This window comes from Aethalodelphis obliquidens, unplaced genomic scaffold (genome assembly GCF_003676395.1).
Source record: "Aethalodelphis obliquidens isolate GAN/ISIS:26980383/991018 unplaced genomic scaffold, ASM367639v1 scaffold65, whole genome shotgun sequence".
Classification (NCBI taxonomy): domain Eukaryota; kingdom Metazoa; phylum Chordata; class Mammalia; order Artiodactyla; family Delphinidae; genus Aethalodelphis; species Aethalodelphis obliquidens.
Window position 1 is genome coordinate 7,339,527 of NW_020838009.1, and position 17,367 is coordinate 7,356,893.

The window sequence follows — 17,367 nt, forward strand, 5'->3', positions numbered from 1 at the left end:
ATAAAATAAATCAGTCATGGGATGTAATGTATAGCATGGTATAGTTAATAACAGTATATTGTATAATTGAAATTTCTTAAGAGTCAATCTTAAAAATCCTCATCACACACACACACAAATTTTGTAACTATGTATAGTGATAGAAACTAACTAGATTTACTGTAGTGATCATTTCACAATATACAAATATTGATCATAATATTGTACACTTGAAACCAATATAGTATGTCAATTATACATGAACAAAAACAAAATGGGCAAAGGACATAAAAAGACATTTCAGGGCTTCCCTGGTTGCGCAGTGGTTGAGAGTCCGCCTGCCGATGCAGGGGACGCGGGTTTGTGCCCCGGTCCGGGAGAATCCCACGTACCGCGGAGCGGCTGGGCCCGTGAGCCATGGCCATTGGGCCTGCACGTCCGGAGCCTGTGCTCCGCGACAGGAGGGGCCACAGCAGTGAGAGGCCCTCATACCAAAAAAAAAAAAAAAAAAAAAAAAAAAAAAGACATTTCACGCAAGAGGATACACAGATGGCAAATCAGCTCATAAAAAGATTTTCAGCATCACAAGCTGTTAGGAAAATGTGAATTAAAACCATAATAACATATCAGTACACACCTATCAGAATGGCTAAAAAAAGACAAAAGAAAAAAAATAGGAACAATACCAAATGAGGGTGAAGATGTGGAGAAACTGGATCACCATACATTGCTGATGGGAATATAAAATGGTACACCAGTTTGACAGTTTCTTTAAAAACTAAACACACAACTACCCTATGACTCAGCAAATGCACTTCTAGGCATTCATCCCAGAGAAATGAAAACTTACGTTCACATGAAAACCTACAGATGAATGCTTACAGCAGCTTTACTCATAGTAGCCCCAAACTAGAGAAAACCCAGATGTCCTTCAATGGGTGAATACTCAAACAAACTGTGGTACAAACACACATGGAATAGTACTAAGCAATAAAAAGGAACCAACCAGTGATGCATGTAACAACTTAGATATGTCTCTAAAGAATTATTCTGAAAATCAAATCCAGAAAAGGTTACATATTATTCAATTACATTTCTATAACATTCTTGAAATGACAAATTATAGAAATAGAGAAGAGTTAGTCATTAAGGAGGGGTTGGAACTCGGAAGGAAGTGGGTGTGGCTATATTAGCGGAACATGAAGGCTCTTCATGGTGATGGATTATATCAATGTTAATATCCTGGCTGTGATATTACACTACAGTTCCGCAAGATGTTACCTTTGGAGGGACACAAGGTAAAGGAACAAGAGAACTCTCTGTATTCTTTCCTATGACTGTATGTGAATCTACAATATCTCAAAATAAAAAGTTTAATTAAAAAATCAATTGGATAGGGGCTTCCCTGGTGGCTCAGTGGTTGAGAGTCCGCCTGCCGATACAGGGGATGCGGGTTCGTGCCCCCGTCCGGGAAGATCCCACGTGCCGCGGAGCGGCTGGGCCCGTGAGCCATGGCCGCTGAGCCTGCGTGTCCGGAGCCTGTGCTCCGCAACAGGAGAGGCCACAACAGTGAGAGGCCCACGTACCGCCAAAAACAAACAAACAAACAAACAAAAAAAAACAATTGCATATAAAATCCACAAAGAGATTTAATTACATTGAAACACTTACCCAAAGCCCCACCCATCTATTGCACTTGTAAATACCACATTTCCCTGGTCTGGAGAGAAGTAAAGGTGAGAATCATCCGTGTCCTCCAAGCCAGCGCTCCAGTCATACACTTGCTCTCCTTGCTCAGAATTGGGATTCACTTGGGATTCAGTCTCTCTCTCTGCTCTTTCTTCTAGCACTTTAGAAGTAAAAAGAGCTCCTGTGAGTGCATTAATCTAGGAGAGATGGTAAAATGGCAGAATGTCATTCAGATGCTTTGCACGCCCACGACAGGAGACACACTGTCTAAGCCTTGCTAATCCTAGAATCATAAGTCACAGTTTGAGCTCATATTAAGCAAACATGGATGGCGATGACGTTTATAGCAATCATTAACTTATATGCTATCAACCCATGCTTTTCACACCCAGCAAAGCTAAATTGGAAGGCTTTTGAAAGGTCACTTTTGTGCTCAAGAGTTGAAAGCAGACACTAATCTGTCATATCTTCAACTTGTTTTCCAGGACCAAGGCCAGGTGTCACTAGAACTCATGGTTTCCAACCCCCACAATCTTCATTTATAACCTTAGTCAACTCCCTTACCATTTCTCACAGCAGATGTTTGAACTGTTCGCCCCTCTCTTCAGGCCCTCTTCCTGACCTCTAACGCCCAACTATTTTCACTCTCAAGTAGGTAATCTTATTTCCTACCTCCAAGAGAAAATGGAACCTATTATTCAGAAATCCTGCAAGCTCGCAATAATTCAACCTATAGGTCCATCTATATCTACAATTACCACTGGCCCTTCTCCTTCCACTGCAGGGTGGGAGTATTTCATCTGTACCCATCCCTGACTATCTCTTCAGGGAACTAGATTCACTGATCCATTCTTTTTCACTGCTCTACCTTTATCACTTCCTTTCTTTAGCAAATAAATATTCTCAAGTTGGTCACATCAATGGTATTCCACCATCTTGAAGAAGACATTTCAAACCTCCATGCATGGCATACAAGGTTCACCATAATCTAAACCCTACACTCCTTTCTACTAGCGCCTCTTATCACTACTTAACAGGATCTAATTCTTCAACTATAACAAATAATTTGCAGTTCTTTTAATGAAACATTGTACTATGCTTTTTTTCCTTTATAACTCTGTATATCTCATTCCTTCTCTCTTGAAGAACTTTACCATAAGTCTCTACCTGGCAAACGCTACCTCTCTTCCATCTCGAGGCCTCTTTTGTGAGACTTTTCCTAACTCTCCCTTTCCTCTTGACCCAGTCTGGGTGAAGCAGCCCTCATTTATGCTCTCAAATCACATCCAGGGGTTATCTCATTGTTCTCCAAATATCTCTTTTAATTGTCTGTCTCCCCTACCACACTGTGAGAGCTTTGAAAATAGGGACTCTGACCTGTCTTTATAGTCATAATCCTTAGCACAAAGTGAACATCCAAGAACTCATTTATTCAACATATAGGTATGTTAATGTTTGCTGAATAAACGCTTTGGTAAAATTTCATCTAAAGACAGGTAATAAAAAAAACCAAAGTCTCCTAATATTGCTTCATTGTGAAACCAAACTACAGGATTTTAAACAAGAGAACATTGAAACCTATTGTCTAAGCTTTATATTCAAGGATGCTTCCAGGAGATGGAGGGGGCTCCTAAGATGACACTTGTTCTATTGCCTCTCTTCTGGTATGGTGACTCTGACACATGTGAATCTAAGTAAGTGAATTTTCTGTAGCAATGCCTCATACTCAACTCAGCAACTTCCTTACAACCCTTCTTTGAGCCACAATTTTTCAAATACCGAAGTAAAGGATAAAATACCTGTTCTAAAATATTCTTGAGGTGAGAATAGGCCTCCTGTGGGGTGAATTTCAGTTCCACTATCAAGCGATCTATCTTATTAATCACTAAAACTGGACGGATGTTTTCGAGCCAGGCTTGTCGCAGAACTGCCTGTGTCTGATTAAAAAAGAAAGGAAAATGTAAAGCTCATGACTTGAAATAAGTAAAGCACATTAGAAAATTCTGATTAATAAGCAGCTCATTTCCATACTCCTTGATCACAACTCAGACCATGCCAGTCAGACACAGGTGTTCACCAGACATTCACAAAGTATATAACACAGAAGCATAGAACTACAGACAAGAAACTGTCCTTGCCTTTATGGAACCGTCAATTTATTTAAGAAGGATAAATAAAATTATGTAAAAGACAGTGAACAGTTTTGTGGAATTATACATACACACACACACACACAACACACACAATTTACCGTATTTTATTCAGTAAATAATCAGAAAACAAACACTCATGTTGCCAACACACAGGTCGAGCAACAGAACATTCCCCCAGAAGTCCCCTGTGTACACCTTCCTGAGCATAAACAACCTCTCAGCATTAACCACTATTCTGCTAAAGTCAGGTCTGTTCATTTTACTCGTCTTGTCAGGACACCTAAGACACTACAAAGACTAAGGCTGTGCTTCTCCAATTGGGGGACCCGGGCCCTTACAGGCAATCAGATGGGAAGTTACAGAATAATTACAGCATATCTTCTTGGAATTATCAAATTGTCTCCATTTCTACAAGAAAACCTCCTTTCATTGTGCTTTTGCTTTATTGTGCTTCACAGATGTTGCATTTTTTACAAACTGAAGGCTTGTGTCAACCCTGCATCAAGCAAGTTTATTAGCACCATTTTTCCAACAGCGTTTGCTCACTTCATGTCACTATGTCACATTTTGGGAATTCTCACAATATTTTACATTTTTCATTATTCATCTATTTGTTGTGGTGATCTGTGATCAGTGAACTTTGATGTTACCATTACAACTCAGTGAAGGCTCAGAAATGGTTAGCATCTTCTAGCAATAGAGTATTTTTTTAATTAAGGTACATACATTTGTTTTTTAGACATAATGCTATTGCATACTTAAGAGACTTCAGTATACTGTAAACATAACTTTTATATGCACTGGGAAACCAAAAAAAATTCATGTGACTCGCTTTACTGCGATATTCATTTTACTGCACTGGCTCAGAACCAAACCTGCAATATCTCAGAGGTATGCCTGCAATTTAAACCGTTCCTTATTCTTTTTAAAAAACATTAAAACAAATAAGCGCATTTAAGAGCTAGGACACAAAGGTGACAACATTTTTAAAGATAACACATAAGGTTTCAAAGAAAAATTATTTTAAAAACTGAATTTAGAAAGCCACTCTGAGTTTCACGTCGACCGGAGTTACATGTTCACTCTGGCCTTAGGGGTGAACTTTTTGAACTTTGGTGGGAAAGAGAAGAAAGTCTCGGTTAAGGATCTGGAAGAGTAAGAGGAGGGGAGGAGGAAGGCAGAGAGACAGCGTGTGTAGGGGGGGAGGGGGGCAGACTGACAAACCAACAGAAGAGACTCAGTATCTTGCTATCAATTACCTCTCACAGTTCAGAAACTTTTCCACTGGAGTGAAACCTCCAGATCCTCCTAAACACCTCTCCCATTTTTGCTGAGTCCCTCTCCAAGAGGACATGACAGACACATCAAGGCACCTTAAAGTCATTCTCTCTACTATCCCTTCAAAACTTGGGGGACAGACCAGAACACTACCAAAAGTGAAATGGAAAACCAGCTTTCTGATGGTCAGTGAAAGGTCTCAAGTGGCACAGAGTCATCGGCAGTCAGTTCCTCTTCTCTCCTCCCACCTTCTTTAACCAGTTAAATATTTCCATGTTACAATCCACTACCTGTGGACAGACCCCTTCCACAGCATCCACTACAATGATGCACCCGTCACAAATGCGAACAGCCGTCGATACTTCTGAGGAGAAATCCACATGTCCTGGAGAGTCTATCAGATTAATCAGGTACTCCTCCTCACCTGAAATGAAATTGGAAGACACACACTTTCAGTTGTGCAGGTATACAGTACTCTTCCTCAGGCAACCCAGAGTAAGAGAGCTTCTAAGAAATGACTGAATAAAGCTAAAGAAGACAAAAGCCAAAATGGTAGCTCAATCAACAGCCACCGTTCCATTTTACGAATTCCCAACAATGGAACTATCAATTCCAAATAGCATTGGTATAAAAGGTTAAAGGATTTTATTATTCTAATAATCTAATAACCACTTATCAAGAGCTACTGTGAGCCAGGCACTGTGCTAAACACTTGTGCTAATCACACGTGATTCCGCCCTTAAAATATCCATACAACATAAACATTCCTCTACTCACTGTGCAGATGAGGAAATTGAGACTACAAGAAATTAATGGAAAAGACACAAAGCAGGTGGCCAACAACTTCCCTACAACTTCTCAAAGAGCAGTGCGTGAATATGCGCAGCAAGACTTACAGTCGATTCTAAGTCACAAATTTAAAGAGCAGCTACTGTGTGCCAAGCAGTGTGCTATGTGCTTTCACATTTGATATACTGTATTCTTTAATCCTCACAACAAAGTTGTAAGCTCAGAGCATGACTCATGCCTATGTGTCCTGTTTTAACTCTGAAGGTCTCACATCCCATCAAACGCCAACGTCAGTCCCACGTCCCACTAAGCCCTAAGTCAGTCCCAGGCAAACCAGAACTACTGGCCACCCTAGGTTACAGAGACATCATATTATCAATAAAACATAATTAAGTAAACCAGCCAGAAAACCGGTCGTTCATTAGAATTCTACACTCATTCCCCGTTCACTGCTAAATTTGATACAATTCTCTTTTAATGGCATAATAATTACTTAAATGATCAAACATCTGAATATACCTATACTTTACTTTTGCTCCTCCTCTTAACTCAGTGTTTTTCAACTTTTGTGTGCTCCAGAACTACTACAGGGCTGAATGGTAGAACTTATGGGGCCATTTAAAGGAATTCCCCAAGTGTGAGGTTAACAACTTGATGATCTGATTAGTGCCCTGTGTGACACTGATAACGATAAAACAACAACACTGCAGTAACCGAAGCCAGAGCTCACATTTGTGAAGTGCCTATCTGGGCACTATCTGGCACAGTTCTAAACGTTTTATAGACGTTATCTAATGTTTACTTACAACAACCCTTGCAGTAGTTACTACCATTAGGCCAAGTTTACAGAGCAGGAAACTAGGGCACGGAAAAGTAAAATATCTTTCTGAGGAATATCCAGCTAGAATCCAACTCTAAGGTAAATTGCCTAAGGTCAAAAAATGGTAGAGTGAAAGTTCAAACCCAGCCACCTCCAAAGTCATACTTTTCCCCACTATCCTCAAGATGGCATATATTTAATCTCACATGCCAAGATTCCACTAGCAGCGAATTTCTGAACACTAGGGTAAGGATTCCAAAATGCAATGGGCTCAGTGGGAAAGACTGCCATCAATCAGCACCTTCTTCAATACCACTCCTTCCCCTGCTTCCTCTTTTCATGCAAATGGCTTTGTAAGGAATTCTGGCTCTGATGCACCCACCAGGGAAGACTCCAACCAGAGAGGACTGTGGACATCTCTAAACAAAGTCAAAGAACCAGTGCCCTGGAACAATGGCCCCCGTGGGCCTCCTTAATCGAGTCTTTTACTGTCAGGTCTCACAGCACCAGTCTCACAGCTACCCTGCAGGATAAGCACCAGGGTCCCAACCAAATAAACCAGAGAAAAGTGAGCAGTGCTACAAAGGCTCAGAGTTCTATCCACTCCCATCACATAAAACCAAAGGTATGAGATTCCTGAAATCATTCAGCATTTTTGCAGCCCAACCCTTCATATCATGAACATGCTAAAGCCCCCAAAAGGGAAGAGATTTACCCAAGGTCACGAAAGCAGTTGCAAGACAGAAACACACCCGGGTCTACCTACCACTTAGTCACTTCCTATGAAGGTCACAGATGCCTCTACACTTTGCAGCTGAGGAAACAACACTTGTTTGTTCGTTTGGCTAAGAACCAGAATAAGAAACCCCGGAGTGAAAAAAGACTGATGTTCACTTCCTGGAACCAATATAAACCGCTGCAACCTACTCGGAACTTCTCTATGTTCACATCACCCTGGAGAGAAAGTCAGAGATCAAGGACCAACTATCTTTCATTCAATTTCACGTGGCTAATATGGGCCATTGCCATAAGGCATGGGGCCTACTGTCAGAGCAATACAGTAACAGCAGCGCACCTTTGACTAACAGAGTGACACACAGAGATACACACACACACACACACACACACACACACACACACACTTGAGATGAGAGACTTGAGCATGCTTAAAAGCTGACAGGCACCAGGACAAAGGAGATAAGTACAGAGCACAAGTCTTTCACAGTGACAGGAGGCAAGCAAAGATACTAATAATGTTACATTTTGAGGGGCAGTGGCAAACAGAGAATTCTCCCATTTTCTGTGAAACAGAACGTAAAAATGTCTGCTGAGATTGTGGGAGAGGGACCGAGAGGTACACCGGAAGAGACTAGAAGGTTTAGGAGAGCTGTTGGAGAGAATGAGCAAGGCTCGACAGACAATATAGTGGAAGTCTGCCAGCAGCCCAAGGACCAGCCGAGAACCCAGCCCAACTATAAAGTGTAGAGAGTTAGCTCTATCAAGGGTTACAGTTTTACTGGGAGGACAGAAGGTGAAGAAAGCAAACTGAGGACCTTGGCAAGACTGTCAGCAAAAAGACAAATCTGGGTTGTATGAGGCAGGAAGTAAACGACGGACCGTGATGAGGCTCAAGAGACTGAAGGGCTTTCTGAAATCCAAGAACGGGTACCTCGCTACACAGGCAAGAGACCTGGGAAGAGTAAAGATGATGGAGAAGGGAGTATTTGAATTTCAAATGTCAAAGATGAATAGTTGTGGATGATGCTAAAATCCAGCAAGTAGCCACGCCAGAGGGAGGGTGAAGTGGAGATCTACACGTCACTATTGATGAAGCCATGCCATTGGAGAGGTCATTTTCAGAAACGGTAAAAGCTACCTTGGTGGATTTGGGCAAAAAGGAAAACAATGAGCCAGGTGCAAAGTCATTAGTGAACGGGGACTGGGGACTGTAACCGGGAGGTGACAGTGGTAAGAAAGGGACGAAAATAACTGGATGGACAGTAAGAGTCTCAAAGGAGATGGAGTTTTAAAGCAAGGGTGGAAGAATTAAGCTTTGAACCAGAACTAGTGAACAAGGGGAACAGCAATCCCATGTCCTAACCCAGAGACAGATGGAGCATGAAAGAATGAGTAGCACTCACTTGAAAGAAGGACAAGAAAAGCAGTGTCCTCGGAAAACAGCCAGCAGGAGGAGAGGGGAACAGCAACAAAAGATGTTGCGGATGCAGGGGTTATTTCTTTACCTTGGGATGTTTTCAGAGAAAGTTTTGAGAAGGAAGGGAACAGTGAGAGGTTGAGGGCAGAGGAGGTATCAGAAGCACAGAGAAACATGGGGAAGAGATTGCTGAGAGGCCAGATCACAGGACTTCCATCTTGGGTGGTGACCAAAGACAACAGGGATGCGGGTAATGGTGGCCACAAGAAGATGTCTGTAAGTAGTCGCAGCAATCCCTGGTGGACAGGACACATTTACACTTCAGGGGGAATCAGCCGTGGCCAGGATTGACTGATTTCCAAAGACTCCCGGTGCAAACGAGGAGTCTGCAAACGTAATTACTTGGCTCCCAGGACTACTACCACATGCTAACTACTCTGTCTTCAGGGGAGTTTCTTAACCCCTATGAACTCCATTTTGCACACATGTAAGATAAGGATAACATCCATCTCACAGGATTGCTGTGAGGATTAAACAAAATCACGCATATGAAGCATCTGGCTCAGGATCCAACTATCGTGCACCCATTTTCTTAGATCTGGCATCAACTGAATGCTTCACAAAGTAAAGCATTCATTATGTTAAGAGGAAATAATCTGATCTTCAGTCAAACAAGGGACAATGGAACCCTTCCCTCCCAGCCCTGGTCCCAAAGGAAGAGGACAGAAATCAGAACCTCGGGTTAACGTTCACATATCTGGAAGGGAAGGGAAGTGACTGATACGTGTTGGCCTTGTGTGAATCTGGATGGCATGAATCAGTTTCCCCACGGCCTAGTCTTAAGAGATTAAGACCAGAGAGCCACAGAGTTGAAACCAACATGTATGTAAACTGTCCACTTGCCCACAACCACAAACCCCTACGGAGGTGTTTACAAAGAGGTGACCTGCACATGGATCTCTCTGCAGAAAGCCCCGCCACATCCTTGGTCTCCACGTTTGGAGTACATCCAAGCTACGGTGTGGCTGCCACCTGGGTAAATACTGCGTATCCCACTGAACCAGGCTGTTAGCTAGTAGCACATATGCCTGAATACAAACTGAAAGCCTGTAAGTTAAAGCCCACTGCAATTTGTTCTACATAGTGCTTTACAAATTTTTAGTAAGTTGCCAGTATTTTAAAAATTGGAGGATTTTACCAAAAATCTTGATGCCAACTTTTCTTGATAAAAAAAAAAACAAAACAGAAAAATACAGGGCATCAGTCAGCTGCAGCTGACTAGCACTAGTCCCCAGCCAGGTAGTGGGGGGTGTTTCATGGGTGGGCAGAGTCTGCTCTCTAGCTCATAACAGTCCCACCCAGACTGCCTCATTCATGCAGAGCTGTTGACACCAGCACCGCGTCAAGAACTAATAATATAGTACTTAATAATCAAATTAGACTGGTGTTGGAATAAGTAGTTAACTCTTTGGGGGGAAATTTAAGTTAGACATCTACCTCACAGCTTGCATGTATACACATACACGTGAACAATTATGGTAGGATTAAATGTAAAAACTGAAAGTATAAAAGAACTGGTGGTAAACTAGAAGTAATTTTTATTTCAGTCTTGTGTTTTCATGTATATTCTACAACATACTGAATTTTCTATAATACATATAAACTTGTAAATTTATTTAAAATTTTTAAAAAGACAAGTTAGAATGAAAAATTCATTTCAGAAGTTCTGCAAGAGCAATATTTGCTCACAGCTATAAAGAGTAGGTAGAAATGACAACAATAGGCCTTCTGACAACAATAGTCCAGGAATTTCTAAGTATTTAATCCATCTGAATACATTTCTCTCATCTATAGTTGCATCCTAGGCTAAAGGATTCAAAGGTATTACATCCTCTTAGGATTTTTTATAGTATGTATATTGGGATTGGGATTATTTCCTAACTCTTGAAATGACCAGATAAATGTATAGTATCCTTGTGGGAAGGGCACAAAGAGAGGTGGCTAAGAAATAGAAAATAACAAGATTTAACAATATGGTCCCAACATTTGTACCAAATTTTAGTCACAAATGGAAAGATGAGAGAGGCTCCATTTTCTCAAGGAAGAACTGGGGCCCTGGAAAATGCTAAAATAAGAATATCACCTTGATGGTTTTCAACACTCTATCTGTAATATGCATAGTTTTGGTAAGCTTATTTGCTTACCTTAAACTAGAAAAATACCTTATCTTTCAATCCATGTGAGGATTTGAAAAAATTTTTTGAAAGCTGGTTAAATTAAGAGTCAAAACAAGAAAGCACTTCATTAACATTTAGTACAGAGATCCTCAACTAACAGGGCATTTGGAAGGGGCATGGGAAGGAGGGGAAGAAGTGGTAAACACAAAAATCACCTGTGGAGTTTCTTCAACCATCACGTTTCCCTCCTCCAGAAGGGAGACCCCCTTCAGGCTGTCCCACCTTCACAGCAGGAAACGCCCCATTCCAGAGAGTCAACGCTGAGATAAGGATGAGAATGTACCTCATCTCTCGGATGTTTTGAGAACATGTCTCAGTCAACAACCCCAACTTCCATCCCCATTTTGCAGATGTGGAAAGCAAGGCTCTAACTGTCAAGCCCCTTCTAGGCCATCACGGTCACAAAGAAACATGTTGAATACTTTATGGCTCCACTCTAATCACCACTGATCAGACTAGGAGATGACCATCCAACCACAGACTGGCTGTCCATAGGTGCAACCTCTGCCATAGCCTGGCATCAAAAGACAAGCTGAGCAACATCCTGCTCTTGAGATGTATGCTCGTAAACGTAGGAGAAAGCAGCAGTAAGCAACAGAACTAAGGGAAAAAACAGGAGCGGAGAGGAGGGGTCAGGGAAAAGGGAGTTCATGAAGATGGAGGCACTAAGGGTAGGCAAAAGCTATAAAACAGAGAAAAGACTTACAGGGTAAAAACAGATAAAAACAGAGAACTCAACCCAAGGATGACGGTGGAGTTCCAGAGGGAAGATCCGTTAACTTTTACTGATGGTCTCTAGAGCCATCCTGGATCCAGAATCAACAGCTGCCTTCAATTTCTTTGAGATGTCACTCCAATAATGCTCCTGCTTTTGGATTTTCATGAATATTGTTTCCAGTATCATTTCACACATATTCTGTCAATAAGCCATCCCACCCCATCCCAAGCTAGCTTAAGCCTCTGCTCTGTGCAATCAAGAAAGTATATCTAGGACAGTCTGAGAGCAAGTTACCCAAGGTCATACAGTTCAACAAAATAAAGATTAGACCATTCAATTCCCTGGGACCTATAGCCATCTTCCTGCAACACTGTACCACAAAGACAAAAGGGAACTGCAGTGACTGAAGGTCATGATACATAAAGTAAACCTTAATAAAATGGTTTAAAAAGGGGTGAAGGAACTGGAGACAAAGTCCAGAGAGCAACTAAAATTGACACTAAAGTAATCTTCAAATGAAAACAGACTAATGAGTGTGGAGAAAGGAAGGCTACAAATGTCTTGAACTCTATAAAAATACGGAGAGAAAAGAAATAAACTGACCACTGACCCATTCACTGGATCACAGAATGACAACGTCTAAAAGGTGAGAGGTAGATTTTAAAAAATAAGGCATCAGTTTAAATACTAAACACTGGGAATTCATGTACCTAAAAGCTTCAAAACTGGTTTAGTTCAAAAACACGGTAAGACTGACCTCAAAGAGAACAGTCATGTCCCACATAGTACAACCCTTGGTGTCAGTGCCAGAGATATGAAGGATAAATCACAGGTCAGTCCATTAGGAAAATGAAATATAGCTTTATTATTTTCTTCTAGTTATAAAAATTCACATTTTGTGTAAAATTTCCAAACAGTGCAAAATAAATATTTTGAAACGTGTAAGTTTCACATAATCCAGCCACTAATAACTACAGTTAAGGTTCTGGTATGTGTCCTTCCAGACATCTTTATCTGCATACATAATATATTCTTATTACTAAAACACATTCATATCTTATAAGTATTTACTCTGCAACTTGCTTTTTGTCTCCTACTTTACCTTTTCTATATAATTACATATAGGTCAAACAGTTGTTTGAACAGCTGAATAGCATTTCACAGCATGGATGTATCAGTTTACTTAACTATTTTCCTTAACTATGTAAGGTTGTTGGTATTATTTTCCCTATTACAAACTTTTGAGTGAATGTCAATGAACATATATCTCATGTGCTTGTATGACTGTTTCTGTCAGATAAATCCCTAGAAGTGTTACTGTCAAAATGGCATCCTGGGGCTTCCCTGGTGGCGCAGTGGTTGAGAGTCCGCCTGCCGATGCAGGGGACACGGGTTTGTGCCCCGGTCCAGGAAGATCCCACGTGCCGTGGAGCGGCTGGGCCCGTAAGCCATGGCTGCTGAGCCTGCGCGTCCGGAGCCTGTGCTCCACAACGGGAGAGGCCACAACAGTGAGAGGCCCGCATAACGCAAAAAACAAAATAACAAAAGACAACAACAAAAAAAATGGCATCCTGATCTGGGGATAAAAACTATAGTGATTATGGCAATGCATACACAGTCAAGTAAATAAGACTCTAGATCTAATAGGCAGGCCATAGGACAGAAGGAGGACCTAGCAAGGAAATGGGACAGTAAGGCTGAACCAGCAAGGTCCTAAGACTCCAGACCTTCCCTCTGAAGAAATCTATACAATCACCTGAGTGGATGGGGACAAGTGTGAGCTGCCAGTTCTTCTGCCCTCAAGCCAGTCAGAGGTCCCCGTCTGTACTCAAATGTGGACAGCCTGACTCTGATCTGACAACAGATCATCTGGAAAGGCCAGAATGAAATTTGTGGAATGTAAAGCAAAAAACCTGAGGCCTGAAACTAATTCAGGAAGAGAAAGAAGGACACAAAAGATACAAAACCATTGTTCTTTAAAACACAGATCGATTTACCTTTTGCATAATGTAGTGAAATGGCACTGGATTTCATAGTGATCCCTCGGACCTGTTCATCCTCTCTGCTGTCCATGTACCTTAACTGTAAAAATGCAACATATGCATCCGTATTTCCCAATGAATTAAAATGTAATATTAAAACGGACTGATTTGCTTTTTGTTTTAAATACTTAAACTTTTAGGCTTATTGCCATGAAGTTGTTCGTTATGTCCCATTATTACCTTCTTAATCTCTGCAACATTTTTCTTTCCTAGTACCACTTATTTCTTCCACCTTTCCTTTCTCCTGATCAATTTCTAACTTTTTATCAGTTGTAATGCAAGACAATCACAAACTGTTTACATTGCTAGTATTTTTTTTAATAGGCTTTATCTTTTTAGAGCAATTTTAAGTTTATAGAAAAACTGACTGGAAAGTAAAGAGGTTCCCAAGCATCCCCTCTCCTCCTACACACACAGTTCCCCCTATTACTTACATTTTATATTAGTGCGTAGTGTGGTACATGTTACAATTAATGAACCAATATCAATACACTATTATTAATTAACGTCTATAGCTTACATTAGGATTCAATCTTTAAATGTACTATGACGTGTCCACCATCACTGTATCATATTTGTTAGCTGTATTAATCTTTTTGAAGAACAAACTGTGGCTTCATTGATCTTTTCTAATTCATTAATTTATGGTTTATTATTTCCTTTCATCTACTCACTTTAGAGTTATTGTACTTTTTCTCACTTCTCAACTGGGAAAAATAAAAGCACTTTATTATTTCATTCAACCCAGTTTTTTTAGCCTTCTATAGACAGTATCTTCGGCCAGTTCCCCACCCAACGTGCCTCAAATGCCCAAGTCTTCCTTCAGTCTCTTAGGTCTACTTTTTTAATTCAATTTTGCTTCTCTACCTCCTCTTCTCTATATTACCAGTCACCTGATAAATCCTACTGACTATATCGTAAATTCACTGAAGGGAGGAACATCTCTATCTTTCTACTGCAAATAAATTATTCCAATTTCTTTCAGTTCACAGTTAAAAACAAAGGTCTCTATCATTTCATTTCCTAAAACATGATCTTCCTTCGTCATGACCCTCAAGCTTCAGAAGCCTTCCTTTGGTACTTAGGTTAGCCTTCAACGTCTTTGTGATCTGATACATTTTTTCTACCTGCACCATTTTCTCTCTCAGTATAGGCAAACGTTCCACTCAAATCAAGCACAACCCACAAATTAGCCTTCATGCATTTTATCCACATTATTTCCCACCGTGAAGCATCTCTTCCACCTGTGAAATTTTCCACAATCATGCGAGGTTATCAAATGATTGGTTGCAAAAACTCATTCTTGCACTTATAAAATATTCATATAAAGTAACATAAAGCAATATAGAAATAACTTTTTCTCAACGATCTCTTTTATCTTGCTAAATGGACTGGCAGCTTCTTAGATGCATGAACTATGCTTCATACTTTTTCGATCTTTAAGAACACAACTAAGGACTCATCACATTGTAGATTTGCTAATACTAACTGAAATGCAAGTATATATCAAATATAACATACCTTGCCTGCCAGGCGGCTGGAGATAATGCCATTGCTAGATATAAGACAGTCAGCCAGAGTAGTTTTTCCTGTTAAAGTAACAATATTAATTTAAATCGATTTCTTTTTTTTAAAGGGTGAAGTAGGTAGATTGTATTGACAAATTTAACAACTAACCATAGAACTGGTTTAGCAAATATTTCCTGTTTACCTCTACTAAGTGAAGCAAGATACAACAGGCATTTTAATTAGAACTTTGAACAAAACGTCATCTGGAAGGACACAGATTCCAGCACTCCACAGTGCTGTAATCTGTATCGCCAACCCTGCGGATCAACCTCACTTTAAAATCCGTCAAGCAACATTTATTTTTAAGGACAGAAAAAATGTTTTTAATTCAGGCATAATTTACACAGAGCAAAGTGCACAGACTCTTAAGTGATAAGAAAAACCACTGTGCCAATCAAAATATAAAACGTCTGACAAACAACTTGTACAGTACTCAAATCTGTCCGACAAAGAATTTGATCAAGTTTATTGTAACTATTACATCAGTCATCAGATATCCATAACTGTGTCCAGGCGTATACACTTAAACTTTTTTTTTTTTTTTTTTGGGCGGTACATGGGCCTCTCACTTTTGTGGCCTCTCCTGCTGCAGAGCACAGGCTCCGGACGCGCACGAGCCCAGCCGCTCCACGGCATGTGGGATCTTCCCGTACTGGGGCACGAACCCGTGTCGCCTGTATCGGCAGGCGGACTCTCAACCACTGCGCCGCCACGGAAGCCCTAAACTTAAACTCTTGATAGCTCAGCGTGACAAAAGGATAGCACAGCAATCATTTTTTCCTCTGGATGATATACTGGGTAAAACATCACCAAAAAACAATGGAACATTATCTTTTGCCATATTTCCTCATGTATGGCCTCAGCTGGCTTTGGCCAGTTAAACTGTCTGCAGAAAATACCCATTTGGCAAAGAAATTCATGAAATTTACCCATATCTCCTACTGTTTGCAAGCCAATGGAGGGCATCAGCTACACTGCAGTGACCAATGCTACCTAGTATCCAAACATAAACCCAGGAATCTACTCTAATAATAAAAGAAATTCTTATGATACTCAAGTACCCATTTGGACCTTTAATACTGTATTACGTGCTTGTCATGTAAATATTATGTATTAGCATATAACCCTAGAGCGTCACTTTCCTGCTTCCAATGGAGTAGAACATTCTAAGTACGGAGAGCATATATCCCCCCAAATGCAAGTGTCAAGAAAGCAGCGACTTTGCTTTATTCACAACTGTATCTCTAGGACCAGAACAAGGCTTGGCATATAAGAAACATTCAATGAATTATCTGTTGAATGAATAAATGAATCACAGGTTTTCTAGGATAGTATTATCTTAACATACTTTTAAATGGTAAATTTTAAAGTAATTTGCTGTACACACACATGCCACTGACTTGCCGCATGATTTAATTCACAAAGCAAAAAAAATACTTTTGTCAAACATCATGTCCTCAAAACGTGAGCAGCATAATTATAGAAACTCATGGGGTAGGGTTAGCCACCAGATTTGTATACAAAACTCATTCTCAGTTGCCTTCACCTACAAAGTGATCCATCACCTCTCCCTTTAGTTCCCGTAACTACTTCACTTCAACTATTTTACCAATGGCAATAGCCACCTAACCTCTTTTCTGTCCTTCAATCCATCCAAAACACTCTCACCGGAGCATTCTTACTAAAGTACTATTTGATTACAACATCCCTGCTTTATTCTGTTCTCCCAATGTGTCCCTATTACCTAATAATAAATGCCAATGATCATCTTCATGATAAAGCATGTACCTGCCAAGGGCTTCTCCTTATCATCATTTAATCCTCACAATGCTATAAGGTAGGTTTGGTTTTTATTCCAGTACACAGAGGCTGTATACTGAAGCTCAAAAAGGCAAAGTAACTTGAAATGGAGTTTTGAACTCAGATTGTCTAACTCCA

The 17,367-nt window shown here is 40.5% G+C and overlaps 1 protein-coding gene across 3 annotated transcripts in view; it reads right to left on the reverse strand.

Moving 5' to 3' along the window:
- EFL1 (elongation factor like GTPase 1) overlaps positions 1 to 17,367 on the reverse strand; it is a 134,645-nt gene that overhangs the window by 115,346 nt on the left and 1,932 nt on the right. For 2 of the 3 annotated variants that reach the window (XR_003429256.1, XM_027089351.1), the window contains exons 3-7: positions 15,382 to 15,449; positions 13,816 to 13,900; positions 5,390 to 5,523; positions 3,468 to 3,605; positions 1,651 to 1,865 (exon numbers count right to left, since the gene is read on the reverse strand). Coding sequence is in view for 2 of the 3 variants with exons in the window: in XM_027089351.1 (XP_026945152.1) it covers positions 1,651 to 1,865; positions 3,468 to 3,605; positions 5,390 to 5,523; positions 13,816 to 13,900; positions 15,382 to 15,449 (640 nt within the window). In the remaining variant the exon portion in view is untranslated. The remainder of the gene's footprint in view (positions 1 to 1,650; positions 1,866 to 3,467; positions 3,606 to 5,389; positions 5,524 to 13,815; positions 13,901 to 15,381; positions 15,450 to 17,367) is intronic. The other variant, XM_027089352.1, reaches the window with a different exon arrangement.